Here is a 27,311-nt window from a genome sequence, read left to right as displayed (position 1 = left end):
AATAAATCCCCCGAGGCGGTGAGGAAGCCAGCCGGCGGCTATCTCGAGACTGCTACCAATGCCAGCCGCAAGGCGTCCCAACACCCTCCACGCTTCTCTTCTGCCTCTTCTTCTTCTTCTTCTTCTTCTTCTTCTTTTTCCTTTTCATCGTTAACCTCTTCTTTTCCTTTCTTTTTTTTTTTTTCTCCCGTTTCCATCTATCATTCTCGAGACTAACATTGTGCATCGGCATCGTTCGCCAACGTTCCCCTCGTCATCGTGATCGTGATCGTTGATCTTATCGTTGGGAGGATTGTTCGGGAAGAATAGAATAGACGCACCTGTTGTTCCGTGGGCCGATTCGAGGGAGATTCGGCTCTCCCCCTTGGAGATTTGATCTTCGAAACGGAGTTGCGAAGATATTCCAAAGGCAAAGAAGAAGTAGAATCTTGGTAACGTTTTGTTATGAATTTTGGAAGAGGGTTGAGAATTTGAGATCGTTATTGTTGAGATGAATTTAGAAGAAACGATCCTGCTAATGATATGTAATATGATGGAAAATAATGGAAAATGTAATAGAAAAGCGTTTCGTTTGTAGAAATGGCGACCTTTGGTATTCCTCCTCGTCGTACCTGTACCCGAGCCAAGGATTCTCTCGGAGTAATTAACGAGATCGTTGCACAATTGTGAATTATTATTATTGCGCGAAACGAACGAGCAATAATCGCAATTATCTCGTTCATTTGGAAGGAGATGAGATACTCCTCGAGCGATTAATTTCTTATAGGTTCTGCGTCCCGATTTTGGTTTCGTCGAAGCTGCTTGTAAGCGCGCCAAGCGGTTCGATTAAATAATTAGAAATACTCGATTGCACAATTCAAATCGATCGATTTAAAAATATACTGCCCGTTCCACGATAGCATAAATCGCCAATTCGTTCGATCATCACAATTTTCATAGCGTTGTTGCATATAATGCGATTGATTTACAGCCGTTCCAAACTGTTCGCACTCTTCGTAAATAAAATTGTTTTGCAACGACGATTGCCATAGTATGTCTGGTATTCGACGTATGGCATTGACATTCCTGTTTCCCGTTCTTTAACCACCCAAACTTTTCCAATTTTCTCCCCCGTCGAGCGCCTCTTCCAACTCAACGACAGATTAAAATTATTACTAAAAATCGATTACATTGTAACGGAATAGGAGCGAATTCCTCGAATCAAAAAATAAACGAAACTTGCAACAATTTGTTGTCCGCGTCGAGATAAAAAAAGAAACGAATATTAAATCATCGCTCAGAAATCCAACTCCCTCCTCCCTCTTCAAAAAGCCAACAGCTTCGAGTAGAACCGACATGAGTTAATCGTGTTGGACAGACTGACAATAATCGCCCGAGCAGACGAATCGGTTCGTTGGTTTCGGCTGGTTCTAATAATAATCGATGCCTATCTAGTGTCTCCAGCCTTTTCTCTGTATATCTTCGATATACATTGTGCATTCGCGTTACGTTCTACCATAATTTCTGCGAGCCTCCCCATTTCCACTCGTCCTTTTTGCTGCTAACAGCCGTCTTCTGTCCGGCGCCGATGGTACTTCGACGGATCGTTGGGAGGTCTATTTGTGCACTCGACTTGGTTTTAATACGTGCACCACTGTCGATGTACTTTTACGACCGACGAGATATGTCCCGTTACCTCCCATTGCATCGTTTTTCCTCCAACACTTGCGCCGTTCCTTAAGATAGTTAAGAGATCGGTTATCCAGCCTCGATATAGTATAGCATAAATAAGTTGGTTTATGTTGCTTCGTTTACTACGAAAATATATACTAGTGAAACGCGAGAGATGTTGGATCCGTCCTTATAATCCCTTCCCCAAAAATTAACATCAAAGTTTTTCGGATCCAATTGTTGAGAGGTAATACAGGAATGGAATATCGTTTAATATTTAATCTGGCGTGAAAAAGAATCGAGAAAAGGAGCTGTTTCTTCCAAATTAAATTAAATATATCACGCGTGTATATGAGCGTCGATTTAAAAAGGTTGATTGGCATTGATCGATTATATGGCTGTCGAATCGATTCGCATAAAATGCGAGATGGAAAGACTAGACTTTGCGCCCGAAGCTGTAAGTTCATTTCCGTGTTATTAATGCAAAGTAGCCGCGTGTACGACATTCATACGTAATATCTGACTAATTGAGGCCGACGCGTGTACTTGGCCATCCTCCAAGTCGCTTTGATCGGCTCTGTTCGAAAGCTACGCTTACACACGTATCCACACGCGTATACACGCACACGTACACGCGTATACACGCACATATATATATATATATTCACGCGTATGTGTTGCAGATTTAGGTACACGCGTGTGCCTAATCGAAAGGAGGAAATGGATCGAATCGAGTGGTCTTTTCTCGAAGAAGGAATAGATGGTGGATTTAGAGGAAGGGGGAGGATTGATACGAATTATATTCCCTACGGTGTGAAGGTGAATTCTATAGGATACAGATAAGATGACAAAAGTTGGTCGTCGAGAAGAAACGAGCATCGAAAGTCGCGCGAGCGCTTTCTGCGAACCTTTCTCGGGGATATGTCAACGTGTCGAAAGAACTGAGCGTGAACAGCCATTTTTTATTAGATTTTTACCGAGGATATTATTGGTTGGAAAAGTTGACACGGAGAAAAGTTGAAATTGAAGGATTGAACTGACATGATTCCACGCGGTGAAGTACGAGCTTAAAACGACCCATCTTGCGAGTACGCCGATTCAATGGCACCAGCACCAATTATTCGATCGATCTACCTCGTGGAGGAATGCTGCTAACTTTATTCAGGTATGCATAATTGAGAATAAAATTTAATTATATTTACCGATTTCGTTTCTCACGAAATACGAGGCGGAGGCGGATAAATACTTATGTATTGGCGGATAATCTTTACTAATGAGAGATAAAAAACCAAAAAAAAAAAAAAAAACAAAAAAAACAAAAAAACAGGTTGACCATGATCGTTCCGCTACTAATCCCCGTTTGCGTCGAAACCAATGCCGAGAAATTATCGTTCGTACCGTCAGAGGAGAAGAAAGTGGCGGCCGGTGTGCCGCATCGACGGACCGTTACATTTTTGAAAGGAAAGGAGAAATCGATTCAAGATGAAAATAGGAATCCCATGCTACAGAAAAGGCAATTGAGCAAGAGCAATCGATACTTGAACGAACAGAATTTGAGAAATTTGTACCATGGTATCGTCCCCGATCCCGTGGATTATAGAATCCCTAGATCAGATATCGAAGGTGGAGGAGGAGGATTGGCCCACAAAATGGCCAAGGACGCGCTCAAATCGCCCAAGGTGCAAGAGACGATAAGAAAACTTTCGCGCGTGTCGCCCCCGGGGCATCTTCAGGCAACGGTGAAGATACCAATGACCAAGGGTAACACCGGTAACTCGAAGGCGAGCGAAGACAAAAGAAATCGAAAGGGGTTGAGGCACAAGGGGCGAAAGAAGAAGAAGAAAAAAAGGTAATGGAAGTGATCGAACGGTTTTTAAAAATTAAAAACCCTCCCCCTCTTCTCTCTCTCTCTCTCTCTCTCACTCTCTTTCCCTGTTTGGGAGAAGAGAAAATTGTCGGGACGCTTTGTTAACGTGTTATTTCGCGTTTTATATACACGTATATATGGTATATTTTTTTGATTTACAGGCATCATAGAAGATACATGAAACAACCTACTCAGATAAAGAGGGGATCCCCTAAGGTAGGTAAGCTTCGTTCTGCAATTCTCACTAATTTTCTATTCCTCCCCAACTGGTAAATTTTTACTACGCATGTGGATAAACGTATGTAAAATGTATCTTTACTCAGAGAACGTTGGACAGCAAAGGGGACATTAACACGTTAACAAAGCGATCAAAGCGAAGGGTGAACACTACGATTAAACGTAGTCCAGATAATGATAGATCACGCGAAAACACGTCCAACTCAGAATCGAGGGACGAAGTCACCGCTGTTCACGTAGACGACAGCGATTACGTTGATTTCTCCTCGTCCCCAAATATCGAGACGACCGAATCCATTTTTGTAGATATGCAAAATGACGAGAAATTGCGAAATCACGAAAGCGAAAAGATGATCGAACGTTTGATGCGGACCACGACCAAGAATCCGTGGAAAAAGAAATCAGGGGACCAAGGGGTCGAGTATTCGGATTACTATAGCGACGACGAAGTACTCCAAGACGTCGCCGCGAATAAAATTTTGCCGCAACTGATCGACTCGAGAGATCCTTACGATCGATTAACACGACAGACCTTAAATTTCACGTCGTATCGTGACTGCAGCCGTCCGTTCGATAGAAACTTGCGGAAACCGTATTATCCGGATTACGATACTCGTAGTAGAAAGTATCGTGGTTTCAAGAACGACTATGTCAATTCTCTTAATAATTTTCAGAATTATCCGACCGTAAATGACCGTATACCGACATTAAATCGGAATTCTCGAGTACTCGGACCGGATGAGGCCAATTTCAATTACGCGACCAATTATGGAGTTTTGGACTATCGAAATCAAAATTATGACACCTCGTATCCCGCGCCGAACGTTCCCGCGGAAGTTCCGGAAGATCCGCAAGTGTTCGAAGGGAACAACGTTTCCGAGTTGTCGAATAATTACGAAACCTTCGATCCGAACAAGTCAGACGGTGGTGTTCGACAGCCTATCGTCGAATCCCAGAATCCAGAACAATTCGAATACTCGAACGATCAATACGAAATTCCTGGCGAACCATTTCAAAGTTTGAGCACCAACATGCCCCAAAATTTGAACCTGAACGGGGCCGTGGAACCGTTGATCCAGCCTCAATATTTGAACAATTATCAACAGTTAGACACCAGCTCGCTAAGTGGGAATTTCGACCAGACGAATATAATGAACCAGGCTGAAAGTATGAGAATTCCAAACGCGGACAACTACTTCCCGATCCAATTTTACAATAATCAGCAGGAAACCCAGCAGGAAAATCAATTAGAGAATCAAGATAAAAGTATGGAGAACTACGCGTTGCAACCCACTTTTTACAATCGTCCATCTGTCAATCTTCCCAACGCCATGGACCAACCATTGGGCAAGATTCTCGAATCCCTTGGGATCAACGTTAACGGGGGCCAGAATAAGGAGATGAACATGAACGAAAATAATAATCGACAAATATTGCCTTATTCCAACGATCGTACGTTGGACGTGATAAATTTCATAAGGAAGAGACCGTACGAAGAGTCGACTGGTTACGGGGACAATAATTTCAGAGGTTTGGAGTATCAATCGTTCCTTTCGAAGAACAGGAACAATATGAAAGAGGACCAAAGGCAATCGAATCAAAATTTTTCATTCGGAAAGGAAAATGTGGACCGTGATCATACGAATATTACAGGCGCTGTCAGGGACACGAAACAAGTTGCCAATGAAATACTTGATACCATAATGGAGGAGCTGGAGGATCTGAAGGACGATCGGTTGAAGAACAACAAGAACAGAGAAGGTAAGGTAGATGGGGAGTAAATGGCGCGCGTCGCACGTGGAAAATAAATGCTTCTCGGAGAACGATAGTAGGCCGGCTTGAAGCTTGCCTGTCCCTGATATGTGAAACGAGCGATATTTTTAGGCTTACCTTGCCGTTTGTCAGGGTCCTGGTCAACAACTCAGGCCGGAGTGAAACTGGATATGAGGGTCGTGAATCGTACTATAGTCGTGACAGTTTCCAACTTCACGTCATCCCGTTTACAAGAAAGTTTGTTGAATGAAACGTGGAACGTCTCTGGTCACGTCCCATTCAAACGTGGCTTGCCATTCACCCTCATCGCCACCCATAATTATACCAATTCTATTGCCGTGTTTGTCGGTATGTATCTTGTTTCTTTCGCCAATTTATATTTATATTTTTCCACGCGGGGAAACGATTCAACAATTTTTCATTTTTTAACAATCATATATCAAATGTTACATCGCGCCAAAATTTTTTATCGACAATTTTTCAACTTTACAATTGCTTCTCTAACAACCAATGCCATGAAACTGTCTATCTTTTCTTTCAAAGTTAATTCAATTAATTACAAGTAGAATATCTTTCAGAACGCGAATATCTAAATTATCGATAAAATAATCGTTTAGGTGCCTGCAGAGTTTGTCAAGGTATCGACACTATAGCAGGGGTTTGGTCCGTCGCCCGACAACCAAAGGATTGCAAGGATTTACAGGCAGCCACGAGTGTCTTCAACGATATTTTCCGTAAAACGCAATTGTCCAGTTTGAAAGAAGGCGAAAACACTGAGAATGCGACATTGAAGCATAACAAGACGAAAAGTTAAGAATAATTGCCTCCTGAAAATCCGTATGACGCGGAATACTTAACGAAAGAAAAAAGATGTTGGAATTCGAGAGATGGAACTACGATAGAGGAAAAAAAAAAAAATGAAAAAAAAAAATAAAGATCTATCTATACGTAGATAATGATTTGTACGAAAACAATATTGCAATATATAGTTAACACATACACAAAAAAAATGTAGAATACTTTGTATTATGTACGATGTAAGTAGCTTCTAATAAACACGGCGTTTTGTACTATGTAATTTTTAATCACGGCATTTTACATCAGAGAGATTACATCACTTCATCACTTTTTTTTTAGTCAGATGTTTACAAATTTTTAATTTTCAAATAGCAAATCACATTTTTTTTTTTTCTACACGTATCATATACGTAGAAGATATATCAATCATACCGATATATCAACGAATTTTTATAATATGATAGATCCACGTTTCGCTAATCGTTGGCGTATCGCATCGAGACCTAATACAGAGATCTACAAACCACATTAAGATTAAATACGAAATAAGAGAATAAGAAGGATTAAAAATTAAAAAACACAGAGAGAGAAACGATAAAAATTATTTAACGTAGAATACTTTGTAATCATTGACCAGTTTACGATTTACCTTTAACACACCAATTTGTTCGTGTTCCTCTATATCGTAGATCGGAAGCAAGTTATATTTTTTAGCCTCTCCTAATGCATAATCTCTTATATTAAAATTAGCGTATCTATAATCATTTCTTCAAATTGATATATTTTACTTAACACGGATGAAATTGATGAATTTCTTCTCTTATCTTACCCTATTTCCACACACTCTTTCATATCTGTTTCTTCAGGAATTGGTTCACAAACGACAATGAATCTTATATTAGGATTAGTAGTATTGTCCAACATCGCACGTAAGATATCACTTTGCATCGAATACTTATCTTCGCTTATTCGAAACACTGCGAACGATATTTATCTTATTTGTTCATCAATTTTTTCCAATTGTTTCAAAATAAATGTAAGAAAGACTGTGCTACTTACGTTTCTTAAAATTAAATTCAAACACCTGATTCGGATAGGATGGTTTTCTCACCGAAATCGTTTCCATATCAGCGCCGCAATAACCCAAGAAACAATACTCCACGTAAAGTAGTTCGTAATCAGGATTCTGCATAACAGAAGATGTCGGATACAGAGTCATGTTTATGATTTCGATGGCTATCGCATCCTTCTCAATTTCCTGGAAAAAAAAAAAGAACAAGGAGATTCACATGAAATCTCAATCTTTTGGGATTAAAGAACGAATTTGAGAAGGAAATTATTACGTTATTATCGGATTCATCGTCTATAGGTTCTCGGATTTTCAAGGAATCTGAAAGTGATTCTCGTGAATAATTCTAATTTATCCACAAAATCAATTGCTAGATCGATTGCTAGATACATGCCCTTGGCAGCTTGAAGGCTCCGTTCCTTATACATGTTCCAATTTTTGTCCACTATCACGTCGGCCACTTCCTTAATCGTGTCGTTTGATATTTCCTCCTCTATATCAATATCTAGATCCTGAATTTATACACGCGAATCGAAGATTAAAAAATGACGAAAAAGAAGAATCGAAGAATCTTGAATCGTATTAAATTGTCGTATAAAAGCATCGAATTCCCTTACGTTCTCTCTTTCTTTAAAGAATAAATCCGGCTCCAATTTCTCCTCTTTAGGTATAAATCTACTCAAAAGTAGCGTTATTAAATTTAATTTTCTTTTCTCTTAACCATCTTATCACCAACCTTTCGTCAAATTCCTCTTCTTCCGTCGTTTCCTCATTCGACTCGGTTCTCCATTTAAGGGGGACATCGTTGACCATCATAGGATCCTTTATAGAATTTTTATTTTCCTCATCGGTCTCTTTCATCACGGTCAATTCCTCTTCCAAAGTGGGGACCTTTTCAAGGACGACCGACTGCACTTCGTCAGAATCATCTAAAGATAATGGATCGGATTTTAGGATCACAGGATTATTCCATCGTTCGTAAAACATATTTTATTATTATCGATCTCTGTACTTGATTCGTAATGAAACACTTCGGGCTCTTCCTCAGAAGTCGTCACTTTTTTCGGCTCCATTACTATCTCTTCTTTCGGCACAATTTTCGGTTCCAATTCTTTCTTTGGTTTCTCAACATCCACTATTCCACGCCTCTTTTTGAAAGCCTCCACCTTCTCGATATCGCAACTCAATCTGACCCACAAGGACAATTGGCCAAAATTCATGCCGACCGTGCACGGCATCACGCTGTTCACAGGGGCTATATAGTGGAGCTTGTTCTGAGGATAGTCCAATATATCCTTGATGCAAAGTTTTCCCCTGGCCACTATAAAACTTTTGTTGTCCTCTTGATAAACGTTCACTTGAAATATGACGAATTCTAGAAGGATATAGTTGAAAAAGGAGAACAGATCTGGGATCCGATATACGAACGATGAGTTGAAGTTCAATTTGGGGCACTTGAGGGTGGGCGTGTAGGCAGTTTCTTGATTCCAAATGTTCCAACTCACGTATAACGACACGTTACCAAGATCCTTCTCTTGGAAGAGTATCTGCTTAGCCTGGTACAATAAACGATTTCTCAAAATTACGATACATCGTATTGGGGGTATCTCGTTTCGTGTTACTACTAACGGACGTTGAAAGTTGCAAGGAAACGATGTGAAGCTCGACAAGACCCTGACCTTCCGCGATCACCAATGGAAACGAGTCGTTGTTCGAAGTATCGATGCAATCGATATTGGGACATTCCAAGCTGCAATGGGTTTCCGATTCGGATTTACGTTCTCGCTGCAAGAAATTTTGTATCGGATCCATGGCCTGTACACTCTCCGCAATTTCGTTCATCTAAATTTTCGTGATACGATCTTTCTTAATGAAGAGAAAATGAAGAGAATTATATTCGTCTTAGCTCACCTCGGTCATGAATTCCTTGTATTTATCCAAATGCTTGACGTAATCCTGCAACGACGCTGGAGAATTCATCGAGACATCCTTCGCATTCTCTGCGTTTTTTTTTTCATTTTTATTCCAAGATTCGTATGGAGAAGCATCATTCTGCAACTGACTTCAAAAGACAAAACATGAATTTCGCGAAACGAAATTCAAAATTGTTCAAATTAATTATCGAGATTCGATGTATATAACTTGGCCTGGAAAAAACGAAACTTAACATCCTTCATTAATATAGCGTATCAACATGTTACCGATTTCACCGAGGCATTGCAGCAATGAATACATTTCCCATCACATTTCAACAAATTGGTACAAGTGCAAGTGTTGAATATCTTGATTCGATGACGTTTCTTCGGATTGGAAATTTTTTTCCTTATCTTTTCTTGCTTGTAAGGGCTGCAACAAATTTTCTTTGAAGAGGAGATGCTCGACACGTCGTCATTGTATACCGTTGTTTTTACATCGTTATCGATGTTGGGAAATTTTTGACGTTTCGCAGGACGATAGAGAGTAGAGGCTTCCTTGGGTATGGTGCAAGTCAAAGAATACTCTTGAAGAATATTAAACAGTACGGATATCAATTTATTCGGATCTGCCGATTGCTTTTCCAAAGGAACTATCTTGTCTTTCCTACTCTGATGCTGAAGTTTGAGTTCAAAAGTTTCTTGCTTTGCTTTTTTCTCTGTAGAACTGTAACACAGTGTCTGACGATAATTTCTAGATATATTGTATCTATAATTGAAATTGTTGATATATATATATATATACACGGAAAAGGAAGAATAAGAAATAAGATAATATATAATATCAAGACAGAAATTTATTATGCCGTTCTATTAACTATAAATCTTATCTATTATTATAGTTTATTAAAATATACGATTATATATATATTCGTTCGAACGAACATGAAATTCTTCCAACAAAAATTCGGAAGCTCTAAAGATTATGTACTCGTCACATATTATTATATTATCATTATCTAATTTATCTTTTAGGAAGAATGATATTAAACCTTCCAATTTCAATGAACACAAAATTTTTTAATTGTATAAATCTAAACGTTATATCGACATCGCTTCACTTGATCGACATAAAAATAAATAAACACAAGACTAAAGTAATGCGAACAATCAATCGGACAATCAACAATTAATCAACAATAATCAAGAATCTCCAAAGAGCAGTTTCTCAAGAGAGACAACTTGCCTTTGTCTCTGATATTCATCCAAAATATCATAATCAATGTCAGTGGCCGTGCTTCTCTGTTTTATTGCTTCCGTTCTATCTATTTGTGCTTCTTCTAAAAACTTCAACATTTTGTCCGGGCTCAAACTATAGCACTGTGAATCTGTGATCATAGCATGTTTCATACTTTCCGAGCATAGAGTTTGCGATTCGGAATTTATAACTTCTTTTATCAATATTTCTTTCTTAGATGCTACGATCTCGTTATAATCGTTCCCATCCATAACGGTCGTTTTTACAATTTCTGTTTGCATCGATTTATTCTCGACTGGGTTGCCCTTTATATGAGAATTATACAACCTGTTCTTGTGTAAGTCTTCGTTGTCTATTGGTTCGCAACATTTCTTGCATTTCTCTATTTTCACTGCGCTTATCTCCTCGCATTCTAATTCGGAACACTTGCGGCACTTTATTTGGGCCTCGATATTTTTGCACATCAAATCATGCTTTGTAGGTAATGTTGATATCTGCATATCAGAGAAACATATCGATATCTGCGCGTCCTTAGATTCCACTTTCTCCGCTTGATAAGTCTGAAATAAAATCAAATTGTTACTTTCATTGATATTCTAAATAAATTTATCGAGTAGAATATTAATCTATCCGTCGATAAAAAGAAAAAATAATAATTCTTTCGATCGGAAAATAAAGATGAATGAATTTATTTGAAGAGATCGGCATTATTGATTTGGAAAAAAAAAAATTACGCACTGACCGTTAAATTTTCTATATTTTTCTGCAGTTCCTCGAGTTTTCCCAACAATTGTTCGTTCGAGGTTTGCAGCGCGATGATATTAGCCTGTTCGTTATCAACAGCAGTTTTCAAACACTCTTGATCGTGTTGTTGATCGATGACTTTTTTCTTCAATTCCTTGTTCTCTAACTCCACTTTTGTATATTTCGAGTTCAGTATTATAAGCTCCTCGTTGTGTTGCTGCAGTATCTTTACCTCTTTTAGGAGATCTTTTATCTGCTCGTTCTTTTCTCGTAACGAAAGTTCAGAATCTTTCGTTTTCAATATTTGCTCGTCGATCTCCGCTATTCGTTTCTTCTCCAATAAAAGCTCCGATGCCATAATTTCGTTCTTCCTGCATTGCATAATATTCTTTTCTATAAATCTACTCAAACACTTTTCATCTTATAAATAAGAACGCAGCGTACAAAATTTATTTGGTCTGATATGGAAATAGATTCTTAAGATAAAATTTATTTATCTTAAGAAAAAAGTGGTCAAAAAAACACTGATGATGATAAATGCAAATGCAATCCGCAATCATCAAATCATACAAATCAAACGGAAGGAAAAAGAGAGTATAAGCAAAGAGGAATTTACTTCGTTTTCTCGTCGAGTTTCTTCTTCAGATCGTCGATTTGTGCGGTCAATGACCCGTTCTCGTTTTCGGCGGTTACTAGTTTATCGTTTATTTGCTTCATTTCTCGCCAAATCTTTATGTACTCGACATTGTCTGCTACTTTCTCTCTTTGGCAAATAGTAGTATAAGTGGCCACCTCTTTCTCTAATTGAATTATCCGAGTACACATTTCACTTTTCTGCGATTCCAACTCCTGCTCGACAAATGTACAATTTTGAAAATGCATCATCCCTATTTTTTTACGATTAATAAATTTAATATTGAAGAGGAGTCATATATATTTATTATTTAATTATTTATTAAATATTTTAATTAATCATATCGATTTTATTACCTCGATTTTTTCAAGATAGCTTTGCACGTTGGACGTATCATCGTCTAAACAGTGACAACATATTTTGGTACGGCTGCTTTCACTACGACAAGTTCTAAAACAAGGATCTCGAGTCAGTTATCTATCATGATGAGCGTGAATCACGGATCGTTATGGATCACTTGCAATTGTAATAGAACGCTAAACACTTACATGCGCCCGGATGACGGCCTCACGCGAGTTTTTGATGATGATCTACTGCTTATCGTATGACTCAGTAGTTGATTTTTCAACACTGTGATTTTATCTTTGAGCTGAAAAATCAATTGCAATGTTATCAAATTGATCGTTATCTATTTGAAAATGCATTTAATTTTGGAAGATATTTCATAAAGAATTTACTTAAGGATGAAATATTCTTTTTTTTTTCCCTATTCTTTTATTTATTTTTATTTCTATCTTTGAATTTTTTTGTAAAAATGAAAAAAAAATTTAACTCTTACCTTGGAGTTCTCAAGTTCAAGAGCGATTATTTTATTTTTATCTTCATAAATATTTAAAGCAAGCGAACATGGTCTTGTACTTGCGGTTACTCTCATCAACTTTGTTGCCAATCGTTTAATTTTATCCTCCTGACAATTTGTTAGTTTCTTCAAGTTATTTGCTTCTTCGAGTAATCGCAAATATCTATCCTCCAGTTGATAACGATCGAGTTTAATTACGCAATGCCGATCCCTGGGATCTTTAAGTTGTTCAAAATAAAAATTATAAAAACGAAAAGTAATATTATTCTAAAAGACAGATACGAACCTATACTACTAAAAGTATCCGTACAAGAACCTTCTCTGACGGGCAAAAGGTCTCGATTTGGATCATCTGCCATAATTTCAGCGTTATGCGATATTACCTAAAAACTATTATAAAACTAATTATTACATTAATATTATACTAATATGAAATGAATTTAATGAATAACGAAATATTTTTATTTTAAAATCATTCAAATACTTAAAACTTTTAAAATTAAGAAATTCAAAAAATTTTAATACTTATTCAAAATTGTATATATAATATGTATATTTAAATTTAAAATTGAAAAAAATAGATCGTTATGCATAGAATATATTCGTTTATTTTCAATGCAAATACATGTTACATGTTGTATTTTAAATTTAAATTTCTTTCTTTTCTTTCTTTCGTTTCGAAAGTTATTCAAATTTTAGCGGGTAAATCGACATATCCGGCGATGATTTTTTAATAAGAGACCATTTCTTGATATAAAACTTTATGCAAACAGACAAAAATATTTTAATAAATTACCCTATCTGTTTGTACATAAACCACGTCTGTCTGAAAATTTGTAGAAAAGATCACGAATGCTATTCGAAGGTTATATTCGTCAAGATTCGTTGAATACAGTAGTTGTCTCCGAAACGAGTGATTGAAATTCACTTCTATGTTTTTCCTTTGTTACATCTTCTCTCTTGGATATATTTTTTTCAAAGAAAAGTATATATAGAAATAAATATTAAACATATTTATTTTAATAAGAAAAACAATTTATGTTGCATTCTATTTATAATAGTCGTAACATGTAAGTCATTACATAATTTTATAATCTTATTATATGAAAAAATGTTAAAAATAAACTTATCGTATAATTATTCACTTTCAACATAAAAAAATTAAATAAATACATTAAATATATGTATATAATATTTTTTCAGAATAAATATAATCATTTGTTAAGCGTATGCATCACATATACACGTTTAAGTGTATGATTCATCACATTATTGGAATGTGAGAAAGTATAGAAAAATATGTATGTCATAGAGTTGATTAAGAGAATAGAGATACGTATCCCCTTTGTGATGCGTCACCGGGTATATGGGGCAGTGCTTCGATACGCCGGTACAACCTGCACTGCACTAACCTTGGTTTGACATCGCGGAGTGTGCGTGCCAGTGGAAAGGTAAGATGGCGGCGGACGGAGATGTGATTCCTGATCAAGAAAAAGTACGAATAGTTTCGGATTTTATACTGCACTCACCACCAGGCGAATTCAACGAGGTTTTTAATGATGTGAGAGTCTTGTTAAACAACGACAACCTGTTGAAGGAGGGTGCGTCTGGAGCATTTGCTCAATACAACAAGGATCAGCTCACGCCTGTTAAGGTACATCATCGACCTCTCTGATGAACTTTTATAATTTTTTGTGATAGTATTCGGGATATTGTTTAGTATTTGTGGTAATCGAAAGTTACACTATCCCCGGGAAGTGTTGGATCAAATTTCAATGCCTAGTAACATTCCTAATTGAGCAACACGCGTTCGGAATTTCGACAGGTGACATTGACTTTATAGTGAAATTGGAGCGCGATAATGTTCACCTGGCTGATGTGATTGTTTATCTAAAGAATCCTCGAATCGGTACACAACAGTTGCTATGTGAAAATCATAGTGAAATTTTCATCGAAATCGTACGCTGCAATAGGGTTAATTATAGTTACATTTCGTAGTGATTTTAATAGAAAATATTTAAGATTAATTAAATTGATAAAATTAATTCAATTTTGATTTTATTATATAATTTCAATATATAAAATAATTTTTATTTCATAATTTTATCACTTAGATTCAGTTAAAGTAAGGTTAGATATTAATATAATTCATTATAAGTAGTTTGTATCATGGAATTTTTTAATTTGTGAATTTTGTGTTGATATCTATTTATTTGTTTCATTTTTTTGACTTCAGATTGAAGGTAGCGAATATCCTGCTCTTATAACAGAACACAATGATCTAGGTGGGCAAAGGTTTTATGATGCTCGCAGTAAGCAAAGTTTTAAATATGACCATCTTAGAAAAGAAGCACAGGATTATGAACCATATGAACCAGATTCTATGGCTGAACCTTGGAGATCAGCTCTTCAAGATGAAATAACAACTTATACTCAAAGTCATTATAGACATGGTGCATGTTCAGTTTTTGGAAAAAGTCAAGGAGGTATTATTTACTTTCTTATATTTTATTAAATTTATTAATTGTTTGAAAATGGCAATTATAAATAAAAAATGGCATTCATAGGTAACATTACCTTAACGGCTTGCATAGAAGATCATCAGTTTCAACCTAAAAATTTTTGGAATGGCCGTTGGCGTTCTGTATGGACTGTAAGTTTTAGTCCAAGTTCTGGAAATGCAGAATTAAGAGGTAGTCTTAAAGTACAAGTTCATTACTATGAAGATGGAAATGTACAACTGGTCAGTAGCAAAGAAGTAAAAGAAAGCTTACCAATTTCAAGTGAAAAACAAACAGCAAAGGAATTAATACGGCTTGTTGAGGAATCAGAAAATGACTATCAAACTGCTATATCGGAAAATTATCAAACAATGTCTGACACAACCTTTAAGGCCTTACGAAGGCAATTACCTGTTATGCGAACGAAAATTGACTGGAACAAAATTGTATCGTACAGTATTGGCAAAGAGCTTAAAAGTCAATAGAAATAGATTTTTTATATAATATTAAGAGAAATAATTAAAAAGCGCATTTTGCTGCATGGGTGAAGTCTGGAGGTGTGATGTGCATGGGAGCAAATATAATGATGCTATATAAAGTTTGGTTAAACATGTTTTGACTGAAACTCATGCATGCCACTCAAGGTTCCTCTGGATCCCTTAATAAAATAATGTATCTTGTTACCAACAAAAATAATAAAAAGGAACGTCATTGTAGTTATCGATTCTTTAAAAAAAAAAAAAAAAGAAAAAAAAAAAAGAAAAAAAAGAAGAAAAAAAACTTTGACATTTTAACTGCAATATATTCTTTTTTACCAACTTTTTAAAATTCTATAATTAACAATTTCTAATTGCTTAAAAAATATATTTACTATCTTATATTTTTATTTTTAATGAATTTTATTAGCAAATGCTTTGATATAACTTTGAATTCATATGTAACAAAGATTTACATATTGTTTAAAAACATTCATCTCTATGATTAAACCGTCTATGATTTTACAGTATTTAAAAAGAATATCGATTTATATATTAATCTCTAGCTAAATTTATTAGTATTTAATAATTATATTCTTGGGGTAACAGGGATCCTTGGTCTTATTTTTTGTAAAAATTTTAATTATTGAAATTATATTTAATAAATTGAACCATGTAAAATTTGTAATTAATAGCCAAAATCAAACGTGAAATTTGGAGTAGAATATTAAAATTTGTTAATGCATTTATTAAATACATTCAAACTATCAATCAGATAATAATCTAACATTCAATAAACACAAATCATTTGATTTATATTTTTATGATCTTGTGCAATAAATAATATGAACATTTTTGATGAATTGCATTTACTAAAATTATTTATTATAATTAATTATATGGATTACTATCTTATTGATAAAAAATTCTACTCCAATAATTCTGAAACTTATAGTTTATAATTTAGAATTGAAATTTAATATTAAAAGATTGAATGCATTCATTTTGATTCATATTGATAGTCAACATTAAAAAAAATATATAAAGTATTGCACAGTGGAAAAAAAAATTGCTGTCTAACATGTGCATGTTCGGTCAGCCTAATAAAATCATCGAGTTAAAATATCAGAATCAATGATGATTAAAATTTCAATTCATTAGTTGCACAATGATATAATTTTGTTTAACACTTAAGCCTTGTAACATCTAAAAAGCACAATAACATGTTTAATATATCTTTAAATGAATATTATTATATTGGTTTCATGCTATGTATAATATAATAGCATGCTGGGGCCACAGTGATGTCAAAATATATAATATCAAACAAGATAGATATATCATCTATCATCAATTCACAATTTGGTACAGAATGCCATTAAGTGTTCATAGCATTCAATATACAAAGGAAAACTTCATTCATTATAAATATTGGTGGGCAAGGCCTACTATATTCTTGTCCAATATTTTATATTTCATAAAATATGAATTTATACATTTTTGTTAAGACTTATTGTTTTATGATAAGTATATCTATTATGGCAAATATGTTGCAAAGTTTAATAATACGGAATAAAATAAATGTTAATCATTGCAACTTGATTTCTGTGTTAATCATATTGTATTTTTATGAATCATTTGTATCAAATAATGATGTTGAAAAATCTTTTGGTGCTATCGCTAACCACACATTACACAACCAGACATGTATGCGAAAACGGAAACTAACAAAGTACATAATGCATTGTACATTATAGAATGTAGCCTATAGCCTGCTGGAGCCTTAATCTGTTCACTTTATGTTGAAGGGTATTATGTACATATGTTATTTGAATGAATGAATGCGATGAAGCACACTACCATTTGACTTTTCAAACTCTGGGATTCGAAACACGTTTGTAATATTCATATTTTGTAAGTTACATCGTAATTCAAAGTATTTTATTTAATCATGCTATTTGATATTTAGAAGAAATCTTTGGAAAAATATACATTTTAAATATAACAATTTAAATATAAGATCATAAAATCATTTTATCAGTTGTGAAGGAAAAGTTAAAAAAATGTGCAGAGATATAATGCAAAAAACTTAGTATATTAAATATTGCAATAATAAAATTTTATATGTAAATATGATGATACATATTATTTGAAGATTATAATTTGTATTACGTATGTAAATTACAAATGAAGTGTTAAAGTTTCGAATCTTATCAAACTTTACAGAAAATAGTTGCCTATGATACTAAAATTAGGTATTACCTACAATCGAGTGTACCGTAAAATAAGAAACGCATGTCCTTATGTAAAAACTTAAACATAGAATACATTTATCAGTTAAATTATGTATTATTAAATGTTATGATTGATTAAATAAAGTGATATGACACTTTATATTTTGATTATAAACTTAAATATCACATTCAGTATAAAACATAAATTTAATTTTATTTTATTATAAATAATATTTAACATCAATAAAATTAAAATATTAGTTATTGATGTCAAACTATCAAACAATCACTAATAATTATCATATGTTAATAAATGTAAATATGATAATAGAATCATGTAAGGTAGAAAAAAAACACGTAAAAAATATCTTATAAACTTTATTTCCAAGTTTTATATAACCTAAACAACTAATTGAGATATGATGATAAATGAATGCACATAAAAATATGCATTAAATTATCATAACAAATAACCTAAAAGTTTCTTTATTAAAATAATAATAAAAGAAAATATGATATATAAACTATTATGTTTAAGATAATTATTTTTTGATATTATTTTAGGACAATTTAAATTAAATCTAAAAAGATTTTTATTAACGCTCAATGTAAACAATTATAGTGCACATGTGCTGTGTATAGTCCTGAAAAAGTACTTTCAATATCAACTATGCAATTTCAAAATTTAAAATGCTTACCTTAATTTCACGTATAATAAAGTTTTGAGACACTAATATGAACATTTCAAGATAATAATCTGTTCACATAATTAATAAACAATCTAAAAAACAATTTCACAAATTTTAATATTCATAGCCATGTTTGTTTACAAGACAGTCGTTGCTAACGTGCTAAGAATCTTTGGTCACGGGATACTATCACGTGACTATTGACTATATTGTAAAATAAGTAAATGTACTTATTCTATTATTAAGTGTTTGTGGAATTTTTGTTTAAATAAATTATTTTTAACTTCTAATTAAGTAATATTTTTTCCACAATGATTTTGATGCCGAAGGATTCCGCAAAATTTATAAATTTTTGTTCTAAAAATGTTTTTGTTGAAAATGAAGGAGTCAAAAATGTTGCTTACGCGGTAAATAATTTTTTCAACATTATTTAAATTATATATATATAAATTTTCAATATATTATAAAAACAACTAGTAAAATTATATAGATGTTACTTATATTCTTTGTTATATTTTTTTAATTGGTTAAAAAAATAAGATAAAAAAATTTAATATGTTTATATGTTACATTTACAGGTTTTAAAAGGTCTTAAAGATGGTAAAATAAGTGTAAATAATTATTCTCAATGTCAATTTCACCCTTCTCCTGAAGATCCAAAAGCAGTTGATTGGATATTTATTTTGAATACATTAAATTATTCTTTTTGGAATGAAAAAAATTGTCCAAAATGGACAGTTAATAATCAAACTGGATATTTTGCATTATGTGCTGCTATTAAAAGAGCTATAAATGTAAGTTGAAATTATATAAATTTAAATTTATGAAAGAATTCTATTTATTATTGTGACATAATGGCTTTTTGAGAATCCTTAATTATTTGACATCTGCACTTATCTTTTGGTGTAGAAGGCGGTGTTATTGATTTTTCTGATTCTACTTTTTCTGGAGGTATAGATTCTGGCACTTCTGGCAATTCAGATATTATTTCTGGTTTAATCTCTTTTTTCTTTTTTATTTTTCTTTTCTTTTGTTTTCCATTTTTTACAATTTTTTGAGTTTCAGCTACTTTTTTTTCCATTTTTTTTTCATCTTTTAATTCTTTTTTTAATTTTGTTTTATTTGTTTGTTTTTCTTTACCTTTTTTCTTTTTTGTTTCAGTTAACTTTTTTGTCTAAAATAATATTATATCTTTATTAGATAAATTTATTTAAATAATATATAGTATTATATAAATAACATAGAATATATAAAATATATGCAAAATTTGAATTGATTATAATTTACAATCTTGATAAAAGATTGAATTCTTACCTTATCATTTTTTGTAGCAGCATATGATTTAGATAATAGTTTTTTTTCATCGGTTTTAAAGTCATCCTAAAATTAAAATAGCATCTTAGCAGTTTAAAGTAGCATGTACATGCGATTTTTCATATTTATTAAATTCGTATAAAATACCTCTTCATTATAAAAATATTTTGGACAACAAATTCGCATTCTCTTTGAAGGCATCTGCCTAGCCAAATAACATCTTATGTACATTCTCACATCATGAAAAAGATCTATAAAAAAAAAAACATCAAACTTTATTAGTATATGTGCAAAAAAAAAATAATTCATAAATTTCAATAATATATACTTTTCATTCTTTCTGTTTCTCTTCTTACTTTCTCTTCGTAGGCTTCTATAAATTCTTTTCGTTGATCTTCTAGGCATTTCAATAGAAATTGTTCCTTTTCAATCTGTTTCTTTTGAAATTCTTGTCTTTCTTCCCATCTAAATAACGTGAAAAAAACTTTCAATTCTCTGACACGAATTATTCTATCATTTTTATACATACTTTTCTTTTACGATTCTCCGTTTCTCTTCCCGTTCTTGTATTAACCGCAGATCCATCATTTTTTTTCTTACACGTTCTTTTTTACTCCATTCCAATAGAGTATGAATTATTTTTTGTCGTCGAATAGCTTGTGCTGCTTTTTGTTTCTGTTGAATTAATTCAGCTTTCTGTATGCTTTTCATATATCGCATTTGTTGAGCTTCTCGTTTTTGTAATTCTAATAATATCAATCTTTTCTCTATTTTCTTTTTCATTTCTTTTTGTTTTTGTCGTTTTAACTTCTCAGCCATTTTTATCTCTTTTATAGCAAATTTCCTTAATTCCATCAACCTTTCTCTTTCTTTCAATCTGATGAATTGTTGTCTTGTATTTCATTATTTTTAAATAACAGGTTCTATTTATACAGTGTGTCTGGTTTAAATGAAAATGTTTAAAGAACAATTAAATTAGAAATTATAAAAGATATAAAAAAAATGCTTCAGACACTCTGTATAATTTAATATATTGTTGCGAATATTGAATAGATTAGAAGTTAATCTTATTTTAAAAGGAGTAAACATTAGTCTCTGTTATCTGCATGCAATAATGTTTCATTAATTATTCAGAATTTCCATTATAATATAATTCATAAACTAGTATTAATTTTTATTACATAATTATTATAAATTATACATATAATTTTTTTATACAATAATTTTTTGGGGAATTTTTTAAATAACACATTCATTGGTAATGAACGACATTCGAGGAATAAGTTTTAAACATTTTAATCGGTTAATCGGTTAATATATTTTAAAGCAAAATATTCACAGCTTTGATTCAATATTTTTGATAAAAAAAAAAAAAATCAAAAGTTATATCCATGGTTTTGCCACAAACAGGCAAATTTATTCTTTAAATTGTTATCCAAAGGAATGCAATAATCGCAACAATATATGCTCAATATTTTACCTCTTTACTTCCTTCTCCGCCTGATGTTGCGCATACTGTATCGCTTTCTCCTCTATAGATTTTTTCGTTATTCTGTTCATTTCTTTTTTTATACTGTCACAGTGTAACCTTCTCAAATATCTTCTGTACATATTGTAATCCCGCAGGGAACATTTCGCATCTAGATTCTTAGTAATGAAACCGGCCTTCAACAAATGTCGAATGACATTCGGTTTTGAGAAATGAGGGAGCAAATGTTTGTCGTGAAGGGAATCGTAAGTCCATTCTATCTCATAACCGTAAGGATCGCTCAAATTGAATTCTGCGTCGGGTGCCGAGATCCACAATCTCTCTCCGAGTTTACGACGAGCGAAGTTGTAAGCGCCTTCCGGTCCGGGGACCATTGGGATTTTCGACTCTAAAGGCATTAATTTCCATTTTGGCAGACCAAAATGTGGAATAGCACCTTTCGGTTTAGGGATCGATTCGGAGAATTTCTCCAGACTCCTGATTTTATTCGAAAAATTGTTACATGAAAAAGAAATCTCCCGTTACTCGAGTCACGTGTACTCACGTGGGCCTTTTGAGACTGATCATATCAGTCGTATACTGTTCACACGATGGATTCATCTTACTCGTTGGGAAGTAATCTTTCCGATTACTTAGAAATTTCTTAACGTACGCACCCTTATAAATTTAATAATAAACAACATATTGTGGTTACATTGGAATTTTGCGCGATATACACGTAAAATGTCACTTTCCACGTTATGTCTAACTTCTTTTGTTCGTGGATTGTTTGTCTTGGTCGTTTCAAAAATACCTCGACAGGTCTGTATGTTTCGTGTTTCGAAAGAACATTTAATTATTGTTGAAATTCTATCGATGGATATATCCATTCTTTCTCTCCCTCTTTCTCTCTCTATTTCTCTCTCTCTCTCTCTCTGTGTTTTTTTTTTAAATGATTTACTTCGAACAGGAGGGGAAACCTATAGTCGATCCCAAGTATTATTCTCAAATAACGAGATCCGAAGCTGAATATATTTTTCGTGGCGATACAGAAACTAATATTCCGCTGTTAGACGAAAGAGTAAAATGTTTGCGAGATGCTGGAAAAGTTTTATTAGAGAAGTATCAAGGTACATGCTTGAAATCCTTTTCCTCACATCATCACACATTGTACATCAAGAGTTCTGGTGCAAAACTTTACCGACCTTTGTCGGGGTGTAGAATATATTTTTATAATTAAATCAGGCGGTTTTTAAATTTTCGATTCCCTTTCGAAGATTCCCTTTCGAAGCAGGCTGTAAAGTTATACACTAGACTACCAAAATATTCTGTACACAGAATTACACAGAATAAAAGACCTATTAAAATTTGTTAAACATTTTGTATTATAGTTGATTATCAATTCCATTTTATTTCTAGGTACTTTTGTTAATTGTGTCAAATTGAGCTCTCACTCAGCTCAGAATTTACTCAGATGTATCGTGAAAGAATTCGAATCTTATCAAGATGAGGCAGACTATAAAATTCACAGAGGTAATTATTATTTTAATCCAATGAAGAAAAATTGTATTAAGTAAAAAATTATTTCAAGAAAGGGACAAATGCGTTAACAATTGTTTTTGTTTTTCAGTCAGTTTTTACAAGAGGGCTCAGATACTGGTGGGCGATATTTGGGCCTGCTTCAAAGGGGAGGGGATTGGCAAATTCTTGGACATAGATTATCTCACGATGTTCGCCGATTATCGTATTCCCCAAATCCTCCTACATTTTGGTGCTATTCGTTACAGCAACGCTCTCATGACTAAGCTAGAATCTGGTAAGTCTTTTTATCAGTTATTTTCTTTTTTTTCTTTATTTTATTTCTTTATCGCGTTATAAAATAGAAGACGATAAAGGTAAGTGGCACAATTAGATAGCACGGTATTTGATATTTACAGATATAGAGTTAGAAAACGGTAGCGATGAGGAAATTGAAATTCGTGGTTGCACGATAGAAGTGATCGAAAGAGTGAAATATGAAGTAAAAGATCTAATCGAGCGTTATCCTAAAGAGAAAAAAAATCAATTAAAATCAAATATTAATTCAATTCTGATCGATCATTTCCTGTGGAATTATCGGCGAGAACACGAAGTTGAATTAGAAATTGTTCCGTATCATAAAACTAGATGCATATATTATTGAATATTGTTTCGAGAAAAAAGAATATTTGAAAATAACGTATCAATGCAATAATTTTATAATTTTATAATTTTAAACAAGTTATGATTTTTTTTATAATTCATACACACACACACACACATATATGTATGTGCAAATATTCGAATAAAATATGCAGTATATTTTAACAATTTTAATTTCTCCTAATACTTAACAATCCTCAAACCATTCTTGAAAGTTTTTGAAGGCGAAAATTCAGTTTTATACTCTTTTTTTTTTTTTGATAATAAACAATATATTTCTATATAATATCGATATAGCACAGTTTTTAGTTACACAAATAACGTAAGATTATTCCATACAAACTTCGATATTTTTATTAAAGAATTTTCGTTGCCCATCGATTTTCTTAATTTAAATATATATATATATACACACCAATATATGTATATTTAGACGTCAATAAATAATAACAGTATTGTAATACATGAGAATGCTATAGAATAAATTTATATATATATATAACTTTGTAACTATATTAGATTTTTTTATGTACAGAAAATAATTTTGATATTTTCGACTATATTCCGGTATATATTTACAATTATTTATTGCAAACATGTAAAATTTGGTGGATTTTTTAATAGATTAGTTTTCAAAATGTTTGCTGTTCAATTCAAATTATTTGCATGTTTCAAAAGAACTACGCAAAAATATTCTCTTTGGCTAATCACGGGTTCGTATCATTTGGCACACACATCGCATCGACATTTCATGTCGCGAATGCAATTGCTTTTGTAAATTAATCGATCATTGAGCCTGTATTGTTTCATACAATTAATCGACTCCTTTTGTTGTATCGTGTTAAAACATTCTTACGTTGAGCAAGGATGTTAACCACTCTTTTACTTTTTCGAATTAGTTTCTCATTAAATTAATTAAAAAAGTAATTTTAATCATATTAAAAAAAAAATATTACTAGATTCCTTGTTTCAGGATTCTATATGCGATATACCACTTTAATTTGATTTCCTATATTAATTTTTATATAAATTTCTTTTCTCTTTTTTGACAAACGTGCACCAAATTTAAAGCAAATAGATATGCTTTACATCTTTTTCTGCATCTGTTCCCAGAATATTATATTCGATTTCAATTTTCCCGGTAGAATCACGTTCGTATCGTTAAATACATCGTTCTTCGGTTGCACTACTTCCATTTCTTGGTTCTCGCCTACTTTGCATTGTTCCATAACGACGTGGCTAGCCGGAGGTGAAGTCACTTTGTTTGGAATTCGCCTCAGGCCTTCTCGAAATTGTTTCGAAAGTGATCTGGCGGTTAGGCTGTGCATTTGCCTTGGTGTTTCAACTATTTGAATTTCTGGCGTCGAAGATCTCTCGTTGTACATGTTACATGATTTCGTTGTCTAATAAAAAAAAATATATATATATGTATGTATATATATACATATACATGTATATATTAATGTCAGTGTATTGATTTATAACATATTATAATTTTTACTATATTCATTTTTTTTTTTTTTTAAACGAAACGTCCTATAATCATTAATCATTCAAACACTATTCTCACCTTTGTAACAGGAACGTGAACGTGTTCACTTTGCTTACTAAATACCTCAGCAAGCCTTCTGACCGATGGCATCGGCAACACCTTATTATCGAACTCCTCGTCGCTCGAACTTTTCTTCCTCGTGTCGTTCAACGACTGATGACTCTGGGTCCTCTCCAAAGAATTATCCCCATCGTTCTCTGATCCGTCGATCGACGACTGGCTACTCTTGATATTAACACTCTTCTGATTATAATTGTTCGCGAGATTCTTCACCGACCCGGTCTTTATCACTTCAAACTCGTCGAACGAGTTCCGATCGTACTCCTCCTCGTCCTCCCTCTGGCTGTTCCTGTTCGAATAACACTTGGTGATGTTCGGCACCGATTTCGCGGGCCTCAATTTGAACTCGTTGTAACTCTCGTCCTCGAATTTGTCGAGTGTCTCCGTGCTCTGCGTCAAGCTGTTGTCCCCGGATCCTCGATTCTCGATCGCATCTTGACTATCGTCCTTGTAATCCTGTTGTTGCGACAAATTGCTGTATCTAGCAACCTTGAATTCGTCACTGTCGACGCTGTTCAGTTGAATATTCGACTGCGTTCGTCGAATTCCATCGTCGTAGCCGAAAGACCTCAGATCCAACTTATTGACGACTCTTGGCGTCGAAGTTCTGATCGTTCTGTTGGAGCAGAATTCATTTTCGAAACCATATGCTTTCAAATCGATCCTCTTGATCTTCCGTTGGTTTCTCTCAGAGTTGAACATTTTCGTTTCAATCACGGTGCTCTCTTGGTTATTCAATTTCGCGTTTATCTCGTTCTTGCTGTTCTTCCTCTCGTTCTCCAGAATCTCCTCCATCCTCTGCTCCTCCCACGACCTCTGACCCTCGATGGTCCTCGAGGAGAACTTCTCCTTTCCTTTCTCTGCTCCTTTCGAGGAATCATCCTGCCCAGATCCTGGCAGATACTTGCTCTCCACGTTGTTATTTTGCCATTTAGCCACTTTGGATTTAACATCGTTGCTTCGGTTCAACAGAGACTCCGTTTCCCTGTATTGTGTCTCCTCCTGGAACAGAAAACGATCCGAAATCAATCCAAGGGAGATCCAACTGTTGCTTCCATGTATTTTAGTTCCATAAAGTACTAGTTTCGATCGATTTTTGCAGCGATTAGTATCTCAATCGGAATTAGTTTAATGCATAGTTTGAAGCATCGATTGTTATAATCATGCAGTGAGAAAAAGTCTAAAGAATTGTTAGTTACGATCAAGTAATGGAGCACTTTGCGGTAAAAAAAAAATCTTTACGATTATTCTTTTTTTTTTTTTTTTTTTTTCATTCCTTCTTTTCGATCCTCGATGAAAATTCATGCTGATTCTCAGTCAACAAATTTATGCTTATCTTGTGTAACATGCAAACCCTTGAGATATCGTTTGTTAGTCGACACGCATCAAATTGGAAATGCATGTAAACGGTACTTACCGATCCGGTAAAGGCAGCTATCATGCATGTGCAATGTGCATAGAACTTCGTACTAATAGAAATGTTTTTTCTATTATTTTTTTTTCTTTTTTTTTTTTTTTTTTATTTTTTTTTTTTTTTTAATCTTTTCTTAAGCAGCCTTTTCTATGGTCTACGTGTACTATATACAAGTAAAATTATTTTTTTTTTTATATATATATATAAGGTCGATACATAACTGGTGCGTGCGATCTACAAGAAAGAGTCAAAAAGATTTATTTACAGTTCGCAGTTACAGAGATTGTCTTATTCCTCTGTTACGTCTTAATTAAATGAGAACTACTTATCAAATTCAATTCACCATCAAATTGTTAAAACTAAAGAGTAGAGCGATTAAAAAGTCAAATTGAAAATTTTAATTTGTTAAAATTAATCGTAGGAGCAAACAACACCTACACCTTTAAGATATAAATGTTAAGAAAAATGTGTCATGCACTTTTGGCCAAAGTCACAAAGTCACTCGTTATTTTCATTAGAAATAAAATGTACTTAAGATAATTATAATATATATATATATATATTATATTATATACACATAATATAATATATATATTCGTACAATAAGATTTCTCTTTATA

General features: G+C 33.4%; 7 protein-coding genes across 24 annotated transcripts in view; 4 read left to right on the top strand and 3 right to left on the bottom strand.

The window, feature by feature from the left end:
• The first annotated feature begins 117 nt into the window (after positions 1-117).
• On the top strand, positions 118-6,583 carry LOC107994544 (homeobox protein 2-like). Its single transcript, XM_062074664.1, has 4 exons — positions 118-3,499; positions 3,679-5,515; positions 5,639-5,875; positions 6,145-6,583. Exons 2-4 carry the CDS (start codon positions 4,063-4,065, stop codon positions 6,339-6,341), a joined length of 1,887 nt encoding a protein of 628 aa, XP_061930648.1. The 5' UTR covers positions 118-3,499; positions 3,679-4,062; the 3' UTR covers positions 6,342-6,583.
• Positions 6,584-6,590: 7 nt separating this feature from the next.
• On the bottom strand, positions 6,591-18,853 carry LOC107996557 (uncharacterized). 4 transcript variants are annotated; one of them, XM_028666115.2, is made up of 20 exons: positions 18,712-18,853; positions 13,089-13,192; positions 12,782-13,020; positions 12,492-12,592; positions 12,300-12,393; positions 11,926-12,158; positions 11,308-11,680; positions 10,554-11,125; positions 9,596-10,034; positions 9,306-9,452; positions 9,024-9,236; positions 8,407-8,950; positions 8,131-8,323; positions 8,012-8,069; positions 7,789-7,906; positions 7,669-7,715; positions 7,385-7,583; positions 7,155-7,302; positions 6,975-7,080; positions 6,591-6,841 (listed from the first exon to the last, which is right to left on the bottom strand). In XM_028666115.2, the coding sequence occupies exons 2-20, from the start codon at positions 13,159-13,161 to the stop codon at positions 6,776-6,778; spliced, it is 3,963 nt and encodes a 1,320-aa protein (XP_028521916.1). In that variant the 5' UTR covers positions 13,162-13,192; positions 18,712-18,853; the 3' UTR covers positions 6,591-6,775. The 4 variants fall into 4 exon arrangements, with proteins under 4 accessions (XP_028521916.1, XP_028521917.1, XP_061930645.1 ...); XM_028666116.2 differs by lacking the exon at positions 18,712-18,853 and adding an exon at positions 13,599-13,736; XM_062074661.1 differs by lacking the exon at positions 18,712-18,853 and adding an exon at positions 13,599-13,736 and having other exon boundaries at positions 6,591-7,080.
• LOC107996554 (F-actin-capping protein subunit alpha) lies at positions 14,259-18,173 on the top strand. Its single transcript, XM_017054665.3, has 3 exons — positions 14,259-14,456; positions 15,039-15,288; positions 15,370-18,173. The coding sequence occupies exons 1-3, from the start codon at positions 14,259-14,261 to the stop codon at positions 15,786-15,788; spliced, it is 867 nt and encodes a 288-aa protein (XP_016910154.1). The 3' UTR covers positions 15,789-18,173.
• Positions 18,376-22,455, bottom strand: LOC107996556 (DNA ligase 1). Its single transcript, XM_062074670.1, has 6 exons — positions 21,497-22,455; positions 20,546-20,893; positions 20,345-20,481; positions 20,164-20,267; positions 20,017-20,082; positions 18,376-19,876 (listed from the first exon to the last, which is right to left on the bottom strand). The coding sequence occupies exons 1-6, from the start codon at positions 21,901-21,903 to the stop codon at positions 19,544-19,546; spliced, it is 1,395 nt and encodes a 464-aa protein (XP_061930654.1). The 5' UTR covers positions 21,904-22,455; the 3' UTR covers positions 18,376-19,543.
• On the top strand, positions 18,971-23,839 carry LOC107996553 (queuosine 5'-phosphate N-glycosylase/hydrolase). The gene is made up of 6 exons (XM_017054664.3): positions 18,971-19,109; positions 19,281-19,496; positions 22,455-22,614; positions 22,904-23,017; positions 23,115-23,300; positions 23,422-23,839. Exons 1-6 carry the CDS (start codon positions 19,014-19,016, stop codon positions 23,664-23,666), a joined length of 1,017 nt encoding a protein of 338 aa, XP_016910153.1. The 5' UTR covers positions 18,971-19,013; the 3' UTR covers positions 23,667-23,839.
• Positions 23,160-27,311, top strand: part of LOC107996552 (uncharacterized MFS-type transporter C09D4.1) — a 68,094-nt gene continuing 63,942 nt past the window's right edge. The window contains exon 1 of the mRNA XM_028666118.2: positions 23,160-23,300. The gene's annotated coding sequence lies outside the window, so the exon portion shown is untranslated. The remainder of the gene's footprint in view (positions 23,301-27,311) is intronic.
• Positions 24,696-27,311, bottom strand: part of LOC107996550 (uncharacterized) — a 45,279-nt gene continuing 42,663 nt past the window's right edge. For all 15 annotated transcript variants that reach the window (XM_062074651.1, XM_062074649.1, XM_062074655.1 and 12 more), the window contains 2 exons: positions 25,236-26,279; positions 24,696-25,068 (listed from right to left, as the gene is read on the bottom strand). In XM_062074651.1, coding sequence (XP_061930635.1) covers positions 24,751-25,068; positions 25,236-26,279 — 1,362 coding nt within the window. In that variant the 3' untranslated portion in view covers positions 24,696-24,750. The remainder of the gene's footprint in view (positions 25,069-25,235; positions 26,280-27,311) is intronic.

Source organism: Apis cerana, linkage group LG5 (assembly GCF_029169275.1).
Source record: "Apis cerana isolate GH-2021 linkage group LG5, AcerK_1.0, whole genome shotgun sequence".
NCBI lineage: Eukaryota > Metazoa > Arthropoda > Insecta > Hymenoptera > Apidae > Apis > Apis cerana.
Note: the sequence above shows the minus strand (reverse complement) of the source record. Positions and strands in the feature narration are given on the sequence as shown.